Consider the following 14,027-nt stretch of genomic DNA (forward strand, 5'->3'; position numbering starts at 1 on the left):
ATATCATCTTATATATTTCAAAAGATAAAATAAAATATTGTTTCAATTTGAAATGATCGGAATTTATTAGAGAAGTGATTGGAAGAAGAATGAAAATGGCTGACAAGTACCGAAATAGCCTTGTAATCATAGTTGTAAAGTCATTTCAAACATTCACAAATTTTTTTTTACCTTCTTCGAACGAGAGAATTTCAGAGTATTTCGGAATAAATTTCGATTTTTATTTGCTTTTTTAAATTTAAAAATGAGAGGGGAATCAGAAATTTCTCTTGCCTCTGAAATCTTATTACAAGACCCTTGGGGTTTTTTTTGGTGAGGTGGTTTTTCCTTCCAGTGGAGCAGAAATCCGCAAATTTAGCGGTTATCCATCGAAAAACTGATAACTTATTCCCCCTTAAAGAGTCTTTTAATTTGTTTTGACGATGGAAGGAAGTGATGGGAAGGAAAAACTATCTACTCTAGCAGTTTTTGTTTTGATTCTTTTCTGTAGGTTTTCCTCGAAAAAAGAAGAATCGCCGGAATTAGTTTTTCCCTGGACACGAAACTGTTTAATATCACTCATTACAGAATATTGCCTCTTCTTAACACTCACAGGAATTCTTTTTTCAAATTTTATTCTTCAGAATGTAGTTGAAATAACTCTGCTGATCGAATTATGGGAGGCATATGGAATGGTTTCGGATCGTTCCGATTCGCTGCTCGTGGAAGTTATTCGGAATTTTATTGATCGACTAAAAATTCATTACGGTTACATAACGTTTCTATGAATTGTTATTTATTTACTCTTAGGGTAGTATTCACCGACATGGTTTAAACTGTAGTCACACAATTTTTGGATAGGAGATCGACACGGATCGGTTCAATTCAGGATTTTTTACCAATCCGTGTCGATCTCCTATGCAAAAATTGTGACACACATAGGCTATGGAAGTAGAAAGTTAATTATAGTTTAAACATGTCGGCGAATACCACCCTTAGCAATTTTATTTCTTTTAACTGCTCATATATTTATTGAGAAATCGCTGGTTTCAAGTCAGATGGAACCGAAATCTTTTGTTTCGCGTTGTGCGGTAACAAGATTTCTTAACCGTTTTCGTCCTACAGACACCCATCCCCCTTGTATAAATAAATGCAGGCCAAAGATCCGTTGCACCAATGAAAAGAAGACCAAGGATTCCTTGCATTAATGAAAAGAAGAAAGAGATAAGATGAAGGCCAGGGATCCCTTCTAACAGTACAACGAAGGCTGAGGATCCGTTGAACCAATAGAATAAAGCCTACAGACCCCTTGTATCAATGAAATAAATGGCAACGGACCTCCTGTACATGAAGGCCTAAAATGAAAGCCGCGGACTCCTTGTGCCAATAAAGTGATAAACCATGAACCCCTTGTATCAATACAATGAAAGGCAAATTAATCCTTGGACCAATGAAATGAAGATCACGGACCCATTTTCAGAATAACATTCAGTATTTATATACTATAAATATAATGAGTTGATTGTTTCCTTTTCCAAGCTCACAAGCACCTTGATCAGTATGGGATCTCAAAAACACGTTGTCTCTCTCTCTCTCTCTCACACACACACACGCGCACGCGCACGACAGCGAGTCGCCATGATGTTAACGAGGCAGTGGATTTTTTGGCCAAGAATGAGAAGGAAACGTAAAATACTTAGGAATCACTGTTCAAAAGGATCAACTGTGACCAGGGGTTCTTAACCTGTGTCACGAACCAAACTGGATTCGAAAGATCTTCCGGGATAGGTCGTTAAAATCCATTTACAGTCAAGGATTTTTGAGCTATGAGCCGTGGCCCGAACTTGATTCGTAACGGCTTCAAGATGAGGTTTCAAATCTACTAGCAGCTAGGGATTCGTTAGCTATTGGTCATGACCGACAATTGATTCGCAGGGGCTTTCGATGTAGATCGCACAAATTCACTTACAGACAGAGATTCTTCAGCTATGGGTCTTGACTTAAACCTGATTCGCAGACCCTTCCCAGATCGGTCGTAAAACTCCACTAACAGTTCTGTTATGAATGCACTTATTGCGTGACTGATTTCACTAATTAAAAAAAAAACATACAGTCCCATGGGTCGGGAATCTGATCTTGCTGAGTTTGGGTCGCGGCTGAAAAAGGTTAATAACTCCAACTGTAGACTAAAAGGGTTTATGAGGCCTCTTCGACAAGGATTGTCGTAAGAAATCGGTCGAAATTTACCATTTTTTACTCATATGTTTGAGCAGCATTTATCTAAAGTAGAAGCATTTTTATCGTTTTTCCCCTTTCTTTGCAGTGCAATGCAGCCGATACGAATCCAAGGACATGAACGAAGGTGACATCACCATGATCAGCGGTGGACACAACGTCGTCCACTCGGACGTAGTGTTCGTCGTCGAAGAGAAGAAATGTAACGAACAGAACTACAAGTATCTCGGTAAATTGGCCCAGAGCATAGAAGACAACTTCCGCCAGAGGGGCTTCCTTGACGTCCGATACAGAGTCGTCGGTTTCGGTGGAAGCTTCCCGCACGATGAGCCTCACATCCACACGATGGACGGTCAGGACTACGGTTCCATAAGATCCGTCGAATCAGCTTTCCAGAGCCTGGAAGTCGGCGATGGACCGACCAACATGTTGCAAGCTCTGAGGTTCGCAGCTTCATTGAATTACCATCCTGGAAGCAAGAAAGTCTTCGTCTTGATGAAATGCTCAACCTGCGACGTGCACGAGAACAGGGTGAGCGCCTTTGTTTTCTGTCTTTGGACCTGAACTTGATCCGGGGATTTGATATGGTCTTGATCAGGGCTTAATGGATCTTTTACATGTTTATTTTTTTTTTCCAGGCCGAATACGGTGAAGTCCTCCGAACGATGTTGGACGGCAACGTCGACCTCCACATTCTCATGGAACAGAAATACGAAATGAGAATCGCCAACAAGAACTCTAAAGCCAAGAAAGTTATCGGTGGGTGTTTTTTGCGCAGTTAAAACAAGCACGAATCTTAACATTCTCAAAAATAGCAAACCCATGAATTATTATTTTTGGTTCATAGACAGAGGTTGGCGAATATTTCGATATTTTATTGAATATAGTTATTTCAAGACGATTGGTGAACATTTTAAAATTTTCAAAAATATTGAATATTGACCCATATATTGACAATTATTTAAAACCTGACGGGTATTTTAGTCTGCGCGGGCGAATACTTCAAGCTGTCTGGGTAAATATTCTAAGCTGAAGTGGATATTGACAATTATTTGAAAAACTGACGAATATTCCAAGCTGTGTGGGCGAATACTCTAAGCTATGCGGGTAAATATCTTAAGCTGCATGGACGAGTATTTAAAGCTGTGTGGGTGAATATTTCAAGCTGTGTGGGTGAATACTCAAAGGTATGCGTGAATATTTAAAGAGTTGGGGTAAATGCTTCTAGCTGTGATTGCCTCGAGCTGTGTTGGCGAATATTTGAAGCAGCGGAGACTGAACATTCCGAGCTGTAAGCGTGTATTTTAAGGTGCGGTGAATATCTCAAGCTGTGACGGATATTCTACATTCACAGCTGGGAATTTCTGGAACCTTGCAATCAGTAAATATAGTAGTTGACGGATAATGAAAAAAAATGCAACTGAGGTTACGAAAGCGTGGAGATTGCGAAGTGCATTGCTTCCCCCACACCGTGAAACATTCACTCTAAGCCTGAAGGTTTCACAGTGGAAAATGAAAAAAAATATCGACTCTTGCGAGCTGAAGCATAAGAAGAGCTTTCAATGATTGCCACATCTGTAACCAATCAAGAAAGTGTTTTTGAAAGTTTATTTTAATATGATAATGCTCCGATATCTTTTGTAATGAAATATAAAATAAATAATAATATACTTCAAGGCATCTAGATGGAAAAAAATATCTAATTTTCTCAAATTGTATAAAATCTCTCACAATCAACGGAATCTTGTGAAATGACAGGGGGAAAAAGAAAGTTCAATTTCCAAAATGTATTGTCTCAAAGACAGAAAAATATACGAGTAAATATCTTTTTGGAACGTGTGGTCTGAAAAAAGACACTATAAAAAAGCCCGTCAAATATTTTTACGACCGAAAACTCGACTGAATTATACATCAGGAAAAATTTTAGGGAAAGGATAAATGTATAGCCAGTAATGCCTTTTCATCCTTTTACAATTTCGAAGCTGTATAGAGATGGAATAATCTAACTTGCTGCAGAGTTCTGAAATGAACGTTCACCAATATTTTAATTAATTTCTTTGGCTAGAATTCTGCTAATCCGGAAGGAGCTGGAAAATTCGGTGAAAGTACCGACCCCTGCGCAAGGCCATTTTTAACAAATTTTTCATATTGGGAAATGAATCGCTTTGGGAAAGTTACAAGCCAGGTGGATTGATTTTAATTGCAATGGAATATCATCACGTTGCTTCTTTTGTATCAAAAGACTAAAGGTCTCTGAAAAGATACCCACTGTCATTAATGAAAAAAATCATGTTTTCACCCTTTATCTGCATAGCAGAAATCACTATATATCCTGTAAAATGCTATATATTTTGTTATGAAGTAGGTTTCCTTCCGAGTTTCAGCAGGTACAAAGTAAGAGGAATAAGAAAATATATTTCATTGTGAAATCAACTTTACAAAATATCTGAGAGTGCTAGAATGAAAGACATTCTAGAAGACGAGATATCTCGTCAATGTCGATAGAAAGGTTGAAAAAAAATCCGGAAATCCGATTTTTTCCCCTCAATCGGAACCAGTTTCGTTCCCAATAAGTTCTGATTAGCACTGCCCTAGTGTGGTTTATTTTTTTAATTATAAGGAGAAATGTACAGTTTGTAAATTTGTGGATTTATTGACCAAACATTTTTCTATCCCAGGTTTGGACAAAAACTTCGCCTACACGCTAAAAGATGCCAAAGACCCGAACCTTGAAGGTGACGGTGACCTACAGATGCAGCTGAAGATACCGAAGGACATTTGCGTGTCCCTCGCCCTGGAAGTCAACGGTTCCCTGTTCGATTCGCAGTACATATCCGAGACGAGACGCAACACGTATAAGAAGTTCATGGACGTTATGGCCAGGCGTATGGCGAAATCCGCGGCACACAGGCCCAGCTGGACGATGTGCTGTGAGTGCATAGCCTCTACTGATGGGGTCGGCAAGAGCGTATGCCAGAAGTGCGTCCCGCAAGATCTTTCGGCCGTGACACCTTACTTTCCAGAGATCCAGAACACGTTAACGGTAAGAAATGCACATAAAAAAAATTTCATGCGTAACATACCTTAAAGTTCACTAGCGTTTAGTACGTTGATACGGATAGTAAACGATTTGGTAACAATGGTTCAATTTATAACAATGTTCACTGTGTTTAAGAAAGTATTAAGAACCATCCACATCTTTAGGTTTAGACCAGACACCATCAACCCGTTCCTCGCGAGGACAACGGCGCTCCCTTAAAGCATCCAGAGTGTTCAATGCTCGTGTCCGATTTCGTACTCGCGAACACTTGATCAACGTTCCAATGAAACGATAAGTGTAAATTGCTTTCTAGGATTGAAATCATTCTGATTTCATGCATTCGTATGCCAAACTTACCGTAAAGGTGCTCTTCTTTTGATGATGGGTACAGGCAGTGCTCGCGACTAGAAAAAGGTTGAAGACCTATGATTCAGACAAAAGTCCCCATAGAGTCTAATGATATATGTCTAACAACATGAAAAAAAATTGAACACATTTCTCACTTTCTTTTCGGTGTATAGATGACAGCATTGGCATGTAACGCGCCGGACACAGACATACGCGTATACGTCACGAATTCCAAGCTTACCAGCAAGTAACCGATTATTTGAGCTACACGCCTACATCCGCGTGCTATGGGGCGATTTCTCATTAATGTGTACGGATGTCACGGACTATTAGATTGCGAGCCAAGTAATGCGCACTAGACGAACGTCAAACTTAGGAAGACCCGAGGAGGATCTCCTGCTGAATTTGAACGGGTTTCTGAATCTTTGGAATGAACTGTCGGATTATGCAACAGGGTATATTAAAAAAACACCATATAAATATAGCATTCATTTTCAAATATAGCCCATCATCAGCTGGGTCAGACCATTAGTAAAATTTGTCAACTTTCTTCATGGCCATTACACACGCCTCCCCGCTATGATCAAAATTGGTGAGCATCAAACCAGGGTATGAGTTACTAACCCCGACCATTTGCCATGCAGGGTTCCCCGAACGGAGCATTTAGTTTCTCAATTGAAAAAAAAAAAGTTACATCCTACCCCAGAGAGCACCATTGGCCCCCGAGGTTAACAATTTACACTACATCACAATTAAAATAACGAAACTACAGGATTACAGCTTATATTATATACCTCGGGCAAAACCATTAACATGACATGACGCAAGCAGGAATTTGATGCTCCCGAGGTTATTACATTAAGCCACTATTTATACGTCATTATCATTCTTCCCTTACATAGCCATTGCTTTAAAAAATATACATTAATATACATGTGTTCTATCAGTCTTCTAAATATTGAATATGTGAATCAGCCCAGGGTATAGTAATTGCGGTAGGGTCGACTACCCAGCTTCCGCATGTACTTGCAAACAATTGCTGGAACAATAAAAAAATAACAAATTAGTTTAAAAAAAAGGCAAAAACACTGAAAAAACAGGCGGCACAAACTCGCGAATCTCCATTTTTTTTGCTTATGCGTCATATTTCTGACAAAAAATGCAGTATTTTTGCAATTGAAATACGTGTTTCTAATCGTAAGTAGCTTCTACATAGAAATATTAACTTACCTAGTTTCCACGAAACACACACTAGCTGCACCAGAAGAGGTTTACACGCACTTGGAAAATTTCGTGTAAATAACAATATAACCTAAAAAATTCTCCAGACACCAGCTGACAGGAGATGATGCAATAAATGCAGTCGGTGAGTCTCCTACAGCTCCTGAATCGGCATGAAAAAATTTTGAAACCGGTAGTTCATTCATATGCTCCTAGGAAGCGCTTGCGTCCTAAAACCCGTGAATGGCACATAGTCGGAACCTTGGCACAAAGTCACCCCAGTTTTCGGTATTAATTAATCATTACCTAGCAAATACAAAAAGTACATATTTACTGGTTATTATTTTTCGAGAAATATACTTACCGATCATAAACCCTTTCTGATAATTCAATTACCCGACGACACACCAAGTAAATATTAATAAACTTATGAATAATTGATGATTATTAATTATCATTTTTTCCCCAGGGTGGAGATGGTTCGAGAGGATCCAAACGACCAGATAAGAAACGGAGGTCACATTAGGAGGATTTAGCCAATTGTTGTTGTTGTTGTGTGTAACAATCGAAAAGAACTCGTGGTGTCATATTTTTGTGCAGATTGTATTATAGCGTCATTAGCAAACGAAACAAAAAACAAAAGAGGATCCAAACTATTTATATCAAGACTTCCTGTGGGACTTTTTTGGCAATTTTTTTTGTGTGGAATTAACGTTATTTTAGGGGAAAACCGGGAGGAATTGATTTTATATATATAATGAAAAAAAAAATTGTATACGTATATTTTTCTAATGATCCTGGTTTAGGATCCGAGCATATTTTTTTCCTTACTTTTCACGTTTAACTTATGTTTTGATTTGTGTTTTTTTCTCTCTCCCTCATTTGAACGTTGTATTGATGTAAAGTTTCGAAATAAAAGTCTATTTTTCAATTTTATCTGGTTCTGATTTTTGATTTCATCGAGAATCTGGCTGATGATATTAATGACCATCAATTTGGTGTTTGATTATGTGCGGTCCGCCATCTATGGTGCATTTTTTTTAAATGAAAATTAACAGTGAACTTGATTTGTTTTTGATTGTTGTGAGATTGTTGCTCGTTATCATAGACAATTTCTTTTAACCAATTTATAATTTATTAATAATTTCTTTCAAATAAAACTAAGCATTCGTCTAATAGACTACTAGTGTCGTAGGCCACTGAGTAACACTGATTAAAGTTGTTATCTAGAGTAAATGGATCCCTTGTGCCTCCAGGATGATGGCATATATGTTACGGCCAAAGTCCGAGGTGCAAGCCAGTCCTCCTTGACCAAATTCGGTGTGCTGATGTAAGACGGTCCGGTAGGCACCAAAACTTTTCTTTTATCGCCAACGTGAGACACATGGCTATATACAGTTTCTGTATTGGACCAGTTCCATGTGACGAGAGGGAAAAAAAAGAGAAATTTGAGAGAAAAACTTTATATAATAGTACAGACATAGCTTTTCTGTCAAATTAAAAAAAAAGGGTAGCATCGTGACCACGATATGATGGGTTGCCATAGCTAATGTGACTATAATTATCACAAAAAGAAATACGCCAACTTGGCGATGGGTCATAATGTTCACCTGACCTGGCCCTGGGAGCATACAGAAAATCTGAGGGTCTACATTGCAATAGAAGTCCAGCTCTCAAGGGAGGTCCACGGAGAAAAAAATTATTATTTATCTGTTATTTATTTATGTGACTACCACCATCCAGGTCTTAATCATTATACCTCTGCTTCCATGTTTACCCACTTCTCCGAAATCGCCACCTGTGCAAACGCGTCCAAAGAAGAAAGACAGCAGAATACAATTATTAAAAGACAGGGTCACACACACATATTATATAGGTGGGGGGGGGGGGAGGCAGTAACTCGACAAAAACAAATTGACAAAAACTATCACAAAGAGAGATCAATAGAAATATAAAAGAATACTGTTCGGACACAAAAAGGCTCAATGTAAACAGTGAATAACGTTAGTTAAACAGTACGTTTGAATTATGAATACAAGAGGAACAACAATTAGGACGATCATGTTCCCAGAATTAATTAAAATATAGGTATGCCAAACCTATACCTAATACAAATATTTGTAAACCTAAAACAAATGTTTATGTAGGCTAACTTGGCTATGAAAGAAAATTAGAAGGAAAATTTATAAATTAAATGCTCAAATATACATGAGAGATGGAAAGTAGTTGTACCGAATTACGCACAAGTTAGCAGCTGTTGTTGAGGTATCCGACTACGTTGAAAACGTCATTTCGGGGGAAAATATAAATTTCAATTTTTTTTATTTTTTATAAAAGCTCTTTTTGCCTATGGATCTATATGCCTACTTTGGAATCACAAAACAGGCCTTGTTTTGTTTATATAATGATTAGAATCGAAGTTACGTCCACGTCAATGTTACGTTTTTACATACAAGTGATACGTGAATACAAACTTTAAACGTTTTTTACGGACAATGCTATTTTTTTCCCATTTTACTTGACTTTGAAACCTGATTTGTAAGAATCTGTTCATTATATCATTACGAAATTTTAATATGATATTCCGCTACTTATATTGCCGAGTCCAAAACATTTTATGTCTGTCTAATTAAAGTGTTTCATAGACGAAACGTAGGATGAAATTTCAGAAAATTCACACTTACATCAACAGATTTGAGTGCAACTTATGTGCATATCATACAATCCCTTAAGTTCTGGTTCATAACCTGCCCCATTATTGTCTTAATGTATTGTGAAAATAGCAAAACATTCCATTCGTAGAATTTTTTGCAATCGTGTTTCGAATATTACACGAATTTTTCTTTAAATTTGGCATAAAAACGACTTCTTCATAAAAAGTGACAGGTAGTCCAAAATTTAATTATTGTTTCCACCATTTTTTGAGACACTTTCCATCAAAAAATGACATTGAAACTCACTCCAGTACCATTTTATGGGAAAGTGCTCTCGAACCTTACCTTAAAGGCAAAAAGAGTGAAAAAAAAAGAGTTTGAAAGAAAAAACTATATTATAATATAGACATGGCTTTATCAATCAAATTAAAAAAAAAATGATTATTTTATGAGAGTTTGATGGTTTGTCATAGCTCACGTGGCCATAATTATCACAAAACAATACGCCAACTTGGCGATGACAACGAATCCTGCCTTTCCTTTTCGGATTTTGGCCAAGGATCTCCAGCCTCTTCGTGAACTGGCTGGCCAAAACCCGAAATTTGAATATTGGCTGGCTTAATTTACAGCAAAATCGGCTAATTCGCGAACTGGCCGATTTTAAGGAGCTTTGGCTGTAACAAATATATTCTACGGTAAAGTGACAAATCTAGTTATTATGCATAATCTATGACCACATTTTAGTTATATAGTTTTATTTATATAGTTTAGTTGACCACATAAGAGTTATATTTTATTAATAAATTTTTTCCTCAATTTATCCCTTTTGCCGGTGATTGTGCATAATTCCGAAGCGTTGTTGGTAAATTTTAGTTGGTTATCACAAGCCCCTTTTTACAACCCTCTTGAGTGAGCAGCGATTCCAAATCAAAAATTCAGCAGTGCTTTTATTCGGAGAGAGACCGCCGTGCAAAACTATGCAGTTCAAATCTATGATTCCTTCTCGATAACCAATTATGTACCGACAAAAGCATGGCATTCAAACTTGTTTCGTTCAACACAAGAGTAAATAGTCTCTCTCAAAGTGAAACTTTATCTTTTTGTAGGATTCGTGGAAAATATCGATGATATTTGACAAAAAACTAAATACACACTCAGTAGGAGTAGAGTATTCCGAGAATATCTTTCCGTTCACTTTACTTATCCACTCCACGTAAAGTTCTTTTATAATGTGCTCTCGACAGGCAAAAGCGGATAAATTGACAACGGAAGAAGGAAAAGCAGACCATTGAACTCCATTATAGATACTACAGTGTACTCAGAATGGAAGCTGGCTAGCGGAGACGGACACTGCACCTTAATAAGATTTCCATGATGGAGTTGGGGATTAGATCCAGATACTCTAATGGCTAAATTATGGGTACCGTGTAAACAGAGGCTGAGTTTTCGCAATCTGCTAACGATCCACAGGCAGCTACTGGACTGCTTCGTTCTTATTAAAATTGGTTCGTATCCGGAAGATGTGAGTTTATCCTGCTTCCTTGTTTTCCATTTCCGACATTTCAGAAATAAGATTTTCTTTAAGGCCATTTTGATAGAAGCGAAACAGGGCAAAGTGCGACAATAATTTGGAAGCTAAAAGGAAGGAAGGTTTTTGGAAGATCGCAGAAGACGTAAAGATTTTTGGAGCTCAAATAGAAAAAAAAAAACAATGCGCAAATTTTGAAAGTTTGAGAATTTGAGAAACCGAATGTAAATTTGGGAAGCCGTGAACAGATCCTAAGGGCTCAGAAAAACTACTTGCAGAAAGCTGCGGATCCAGGGCGATGTGCCTGTGTGAGTGCTCCGAATTATTTGTATTTAATGGGTCAGACAAATTTTCCCATATAATTCGGCTCTTTAGAGGGACAATATTCCCCCCCCCCGCACACTGGATCCACGCCTGATTGAAGGCATACATCTACACTTGTGAATGGAATCGAGCCAGATATTTTCAGCTGCGAATGAAGTGAAGGCAGGTATCTTCAGCTGCAAGTGAAGCCAAAGCAGATATCTGCAGCTGTGAATGGAGAGAAGGTAGACATTCTTTCATCTGCGAATGGAGTGAAAGCAAGCATCTTACGCTGCGAATGAAGCCAAGATAGATATCCTAATCTGCGAATGGAGCGAAGGCAGACATCTTCAGCTGCAAATGGAGCGGAGCCAGGCGGATCCAGGACGATGTGTCGGAAAAGTGTCAGAAAAACAACTTATTGTGCAGGTGCATTGATCACCCTGTATTTTACAGGACAGACAAGTTAAAACAATATTATTCGGCTCTTGGGTGAGGGGCGATCCCATCCTAAACGAATCCGCACTTTGAGCAGATTTTGAAAGTTTAGTAAAAAGTATACAAATTTTGGAAACTCGGAAAAACCGCGGTGAGATTTTGGAAGCTGAGGAAAAGCAGCGTGCAGATTTTGGAAGTTCAAGGAAGTCGCATGCAGATCACTTAAGCTCAGGGAAACCGTGTGCAGAGTTTGGATAGTCAGAAAAAAAAAAAAAACTACTTACAGATTTTATAAAAGCTAAATCAGCCGTTGGGAGCTCAGGGAAAACTACTTGCAGATTTTGGAAATTTAGCAAGCCGCATGCAAGCAGATTATGGGAGTTCAGGAAAGTCGCTTGTATGAAAGGGAAATTCAGAAAAATCTACCTCTTTATTTTGAAAGTTTAGGAATAAAGGTTCATTTTTATAAAGTGATTGAATCAGGGAAGTCAGGCGCAAATTTGTGAGGCTCAAAAATACTACTTGTGGATTTTTTGAAGTTTAGGAAGTCGCATGTAGATTTTTGGACCTCCGGTAAACCAAGCAGTATGAAAATTTTGGACACTTGGGAAAGCCAAGTGCAAATTTTAGAGGTTCAAGGAAGTCCCACATGATGATTTGGGAAGCTCGTTCCAATATGCACCAATTCGTTAAAAGTTCTGCTCATGAATATGGACGAGGTGCATGTGCGGCTTAGTAATAGTTCTTGACATCTCGAGAACGGTCGCACAGCCTGTGGGAGCTCAGGAAAGTCAATAGAGCAAAAATTTCGAAAAAACTATGTTATTAAGAGAATTAACATGTAAATACAAGATATACGGAAGACTGGATGTTGTGAAGATATTTATTATTTGAAATGTTAATTTTTTAAGGAAGGAAAAAAAGGCACCTCTCTGCGTCTACCGGGAGTCGAACCCGGGTCCCTTGATTGCCGGACGAGTGCTCTGACCACTAAGCTACAGAGGAGATAGCGATTTTCCTTCGCTAGAGCGTATATGTGCCGAACGGAACCGTGCAATGGACGGTGAACCGATCAGCTAATAGCTCATGGACGACGAGCCACCAGATGGCTATGTATATGACATGGCTCGTCGTCCATGACCTATGCTTAAAAAATCCTTTCCTTCCTTAAAAAATTAACATCTCAAATAATAAATATCTTCACAACATCCAGTCTTCCGTATATCTTGTATTAACAAGTGGAGAGCGACATTCATGTCATAACATGTAAATAATGGCTCTACGAATAATGTTTCAGTAAACAATGACTCTCGTCAACATTTTTTTTCTTTCGGCCTTTGAATTGAAACGTATTGTTAAAAAATCGGAAAATGATTACCAAAAGCAACTAACGGTTTACTGATTATTTTGTTTAACAAATTGTTTACATTATTTTATTAATACTATAGTCATTTCTCAAATACCTTTTTCCAATCATTTCAAAAGACGCTCGAGATTTTTTTTTTTTTTTACAATATTCGGTGATTATTTAACAATTTTCTAAATCGAATTTTTAATACTTTCCAATATTTCAATGATTTACGAAAATCTTCAAGAACTAAATAACAATATAAGAACCTATGGGATCGCTGATGAAGGGGGAGGGTGGTAACGAGGAAAAAAAAACATTTCTGGGTAGGGGCAACACCACCTATAGATCTTATCTCTAGGAAGCGTTGTTTGGGGACGATGAACAAAAGAGTTTGAGAGACCATTTGGGACATTCGTCGGTTTTTGAAGGAAAAAAAACAAACAAAAAAAAATTACGTTCAAGTCTCTTTGGTACAGAGTAATGGCTCCCAACCTGGGGTACGTGGTGAGCTATCCAGAGAAAACGCCAAACATTGTGAGCAATGGTGGAGAAAAACCACATGTATAGCAATAAAAAAAATATGAAAACCATTAATTATGACACAACATACCAGGATATACTCAAGCTTCCCCCGTATTTCTAGGCATACGCTCACTTCCATACGTACGAATGTCCAAAGGAAATAAACATTTAAAGGGTTACGCTGTGGCTTTTACGCATTTATACTCTGTTTATACATTTACTCTCCCTAGGATACTCAGGCTTTGCTATGATACGTACTACTACTAAACCAGACACATACACCTCGTCCATATTCCTCTGCAGAACTTCTAACGAATTGGTACATGTTGGAATGTGTGTGTACAACCTTCCGTAAAGTTTGTTTTTGTGTAATGCTTGGTTATGTGTAGTGCTGTCATCTGCAATCAA

At 38.0% G+C, this 14,027-nt stretch overlaps 1 protein-coding gene across 1 annotated transcript in view; it reads left to right on the top strand.

Annotated features, from left to right (window-relative positions):
• LOC149081097 (uncharacterized) overlaps window positions 1-7,759 on the top strand; it is a 97,052-nt gene extending 89,293 nt beyond the window's left edge. Inside the window, exons 31-34 of the mRNA XM_089237880.1 lie at window positions 2,303-2,745; window positions 2,853-2,973; window positions 4,893-5,257; window positions 7,293-7,759. Of these exons, the coding sequence (XP_089094006.1) occupies window positions 2,303-2,745; window positions 2,853-2,973; window positions 4,893-5,257; window positions 7,293-7,349 (986 nt within the window). The 3' untranslated portion in view covers window positions 7,350-7,759. The remainder of the gene's footprint in view (window positions 1-2,302; window positions 2,746-2,852; window positions 2,974-4,892; window positions 5,258-7,292) is intronic.
• Window positions 7,760-14,027: the final 6,268 nt, after the last annotated feature.

Source organism: Pholcus phalangioides, unplaced genomic scaffold (genome assembly GCF_987345545.1).
Source record: "Pholcus phalangioides strain wild (caught in Gottingen) unplaced genomic scaffold, Ppha-v1.0 ptg000010l_1, whole genome shotgun sequence".
Lineage (NCBI taxonomy): Eukaryota > Metazoa > Arthropoda > Arachnida > Araneae > Pholcidae > Pholcus > Pholcus phalangioides.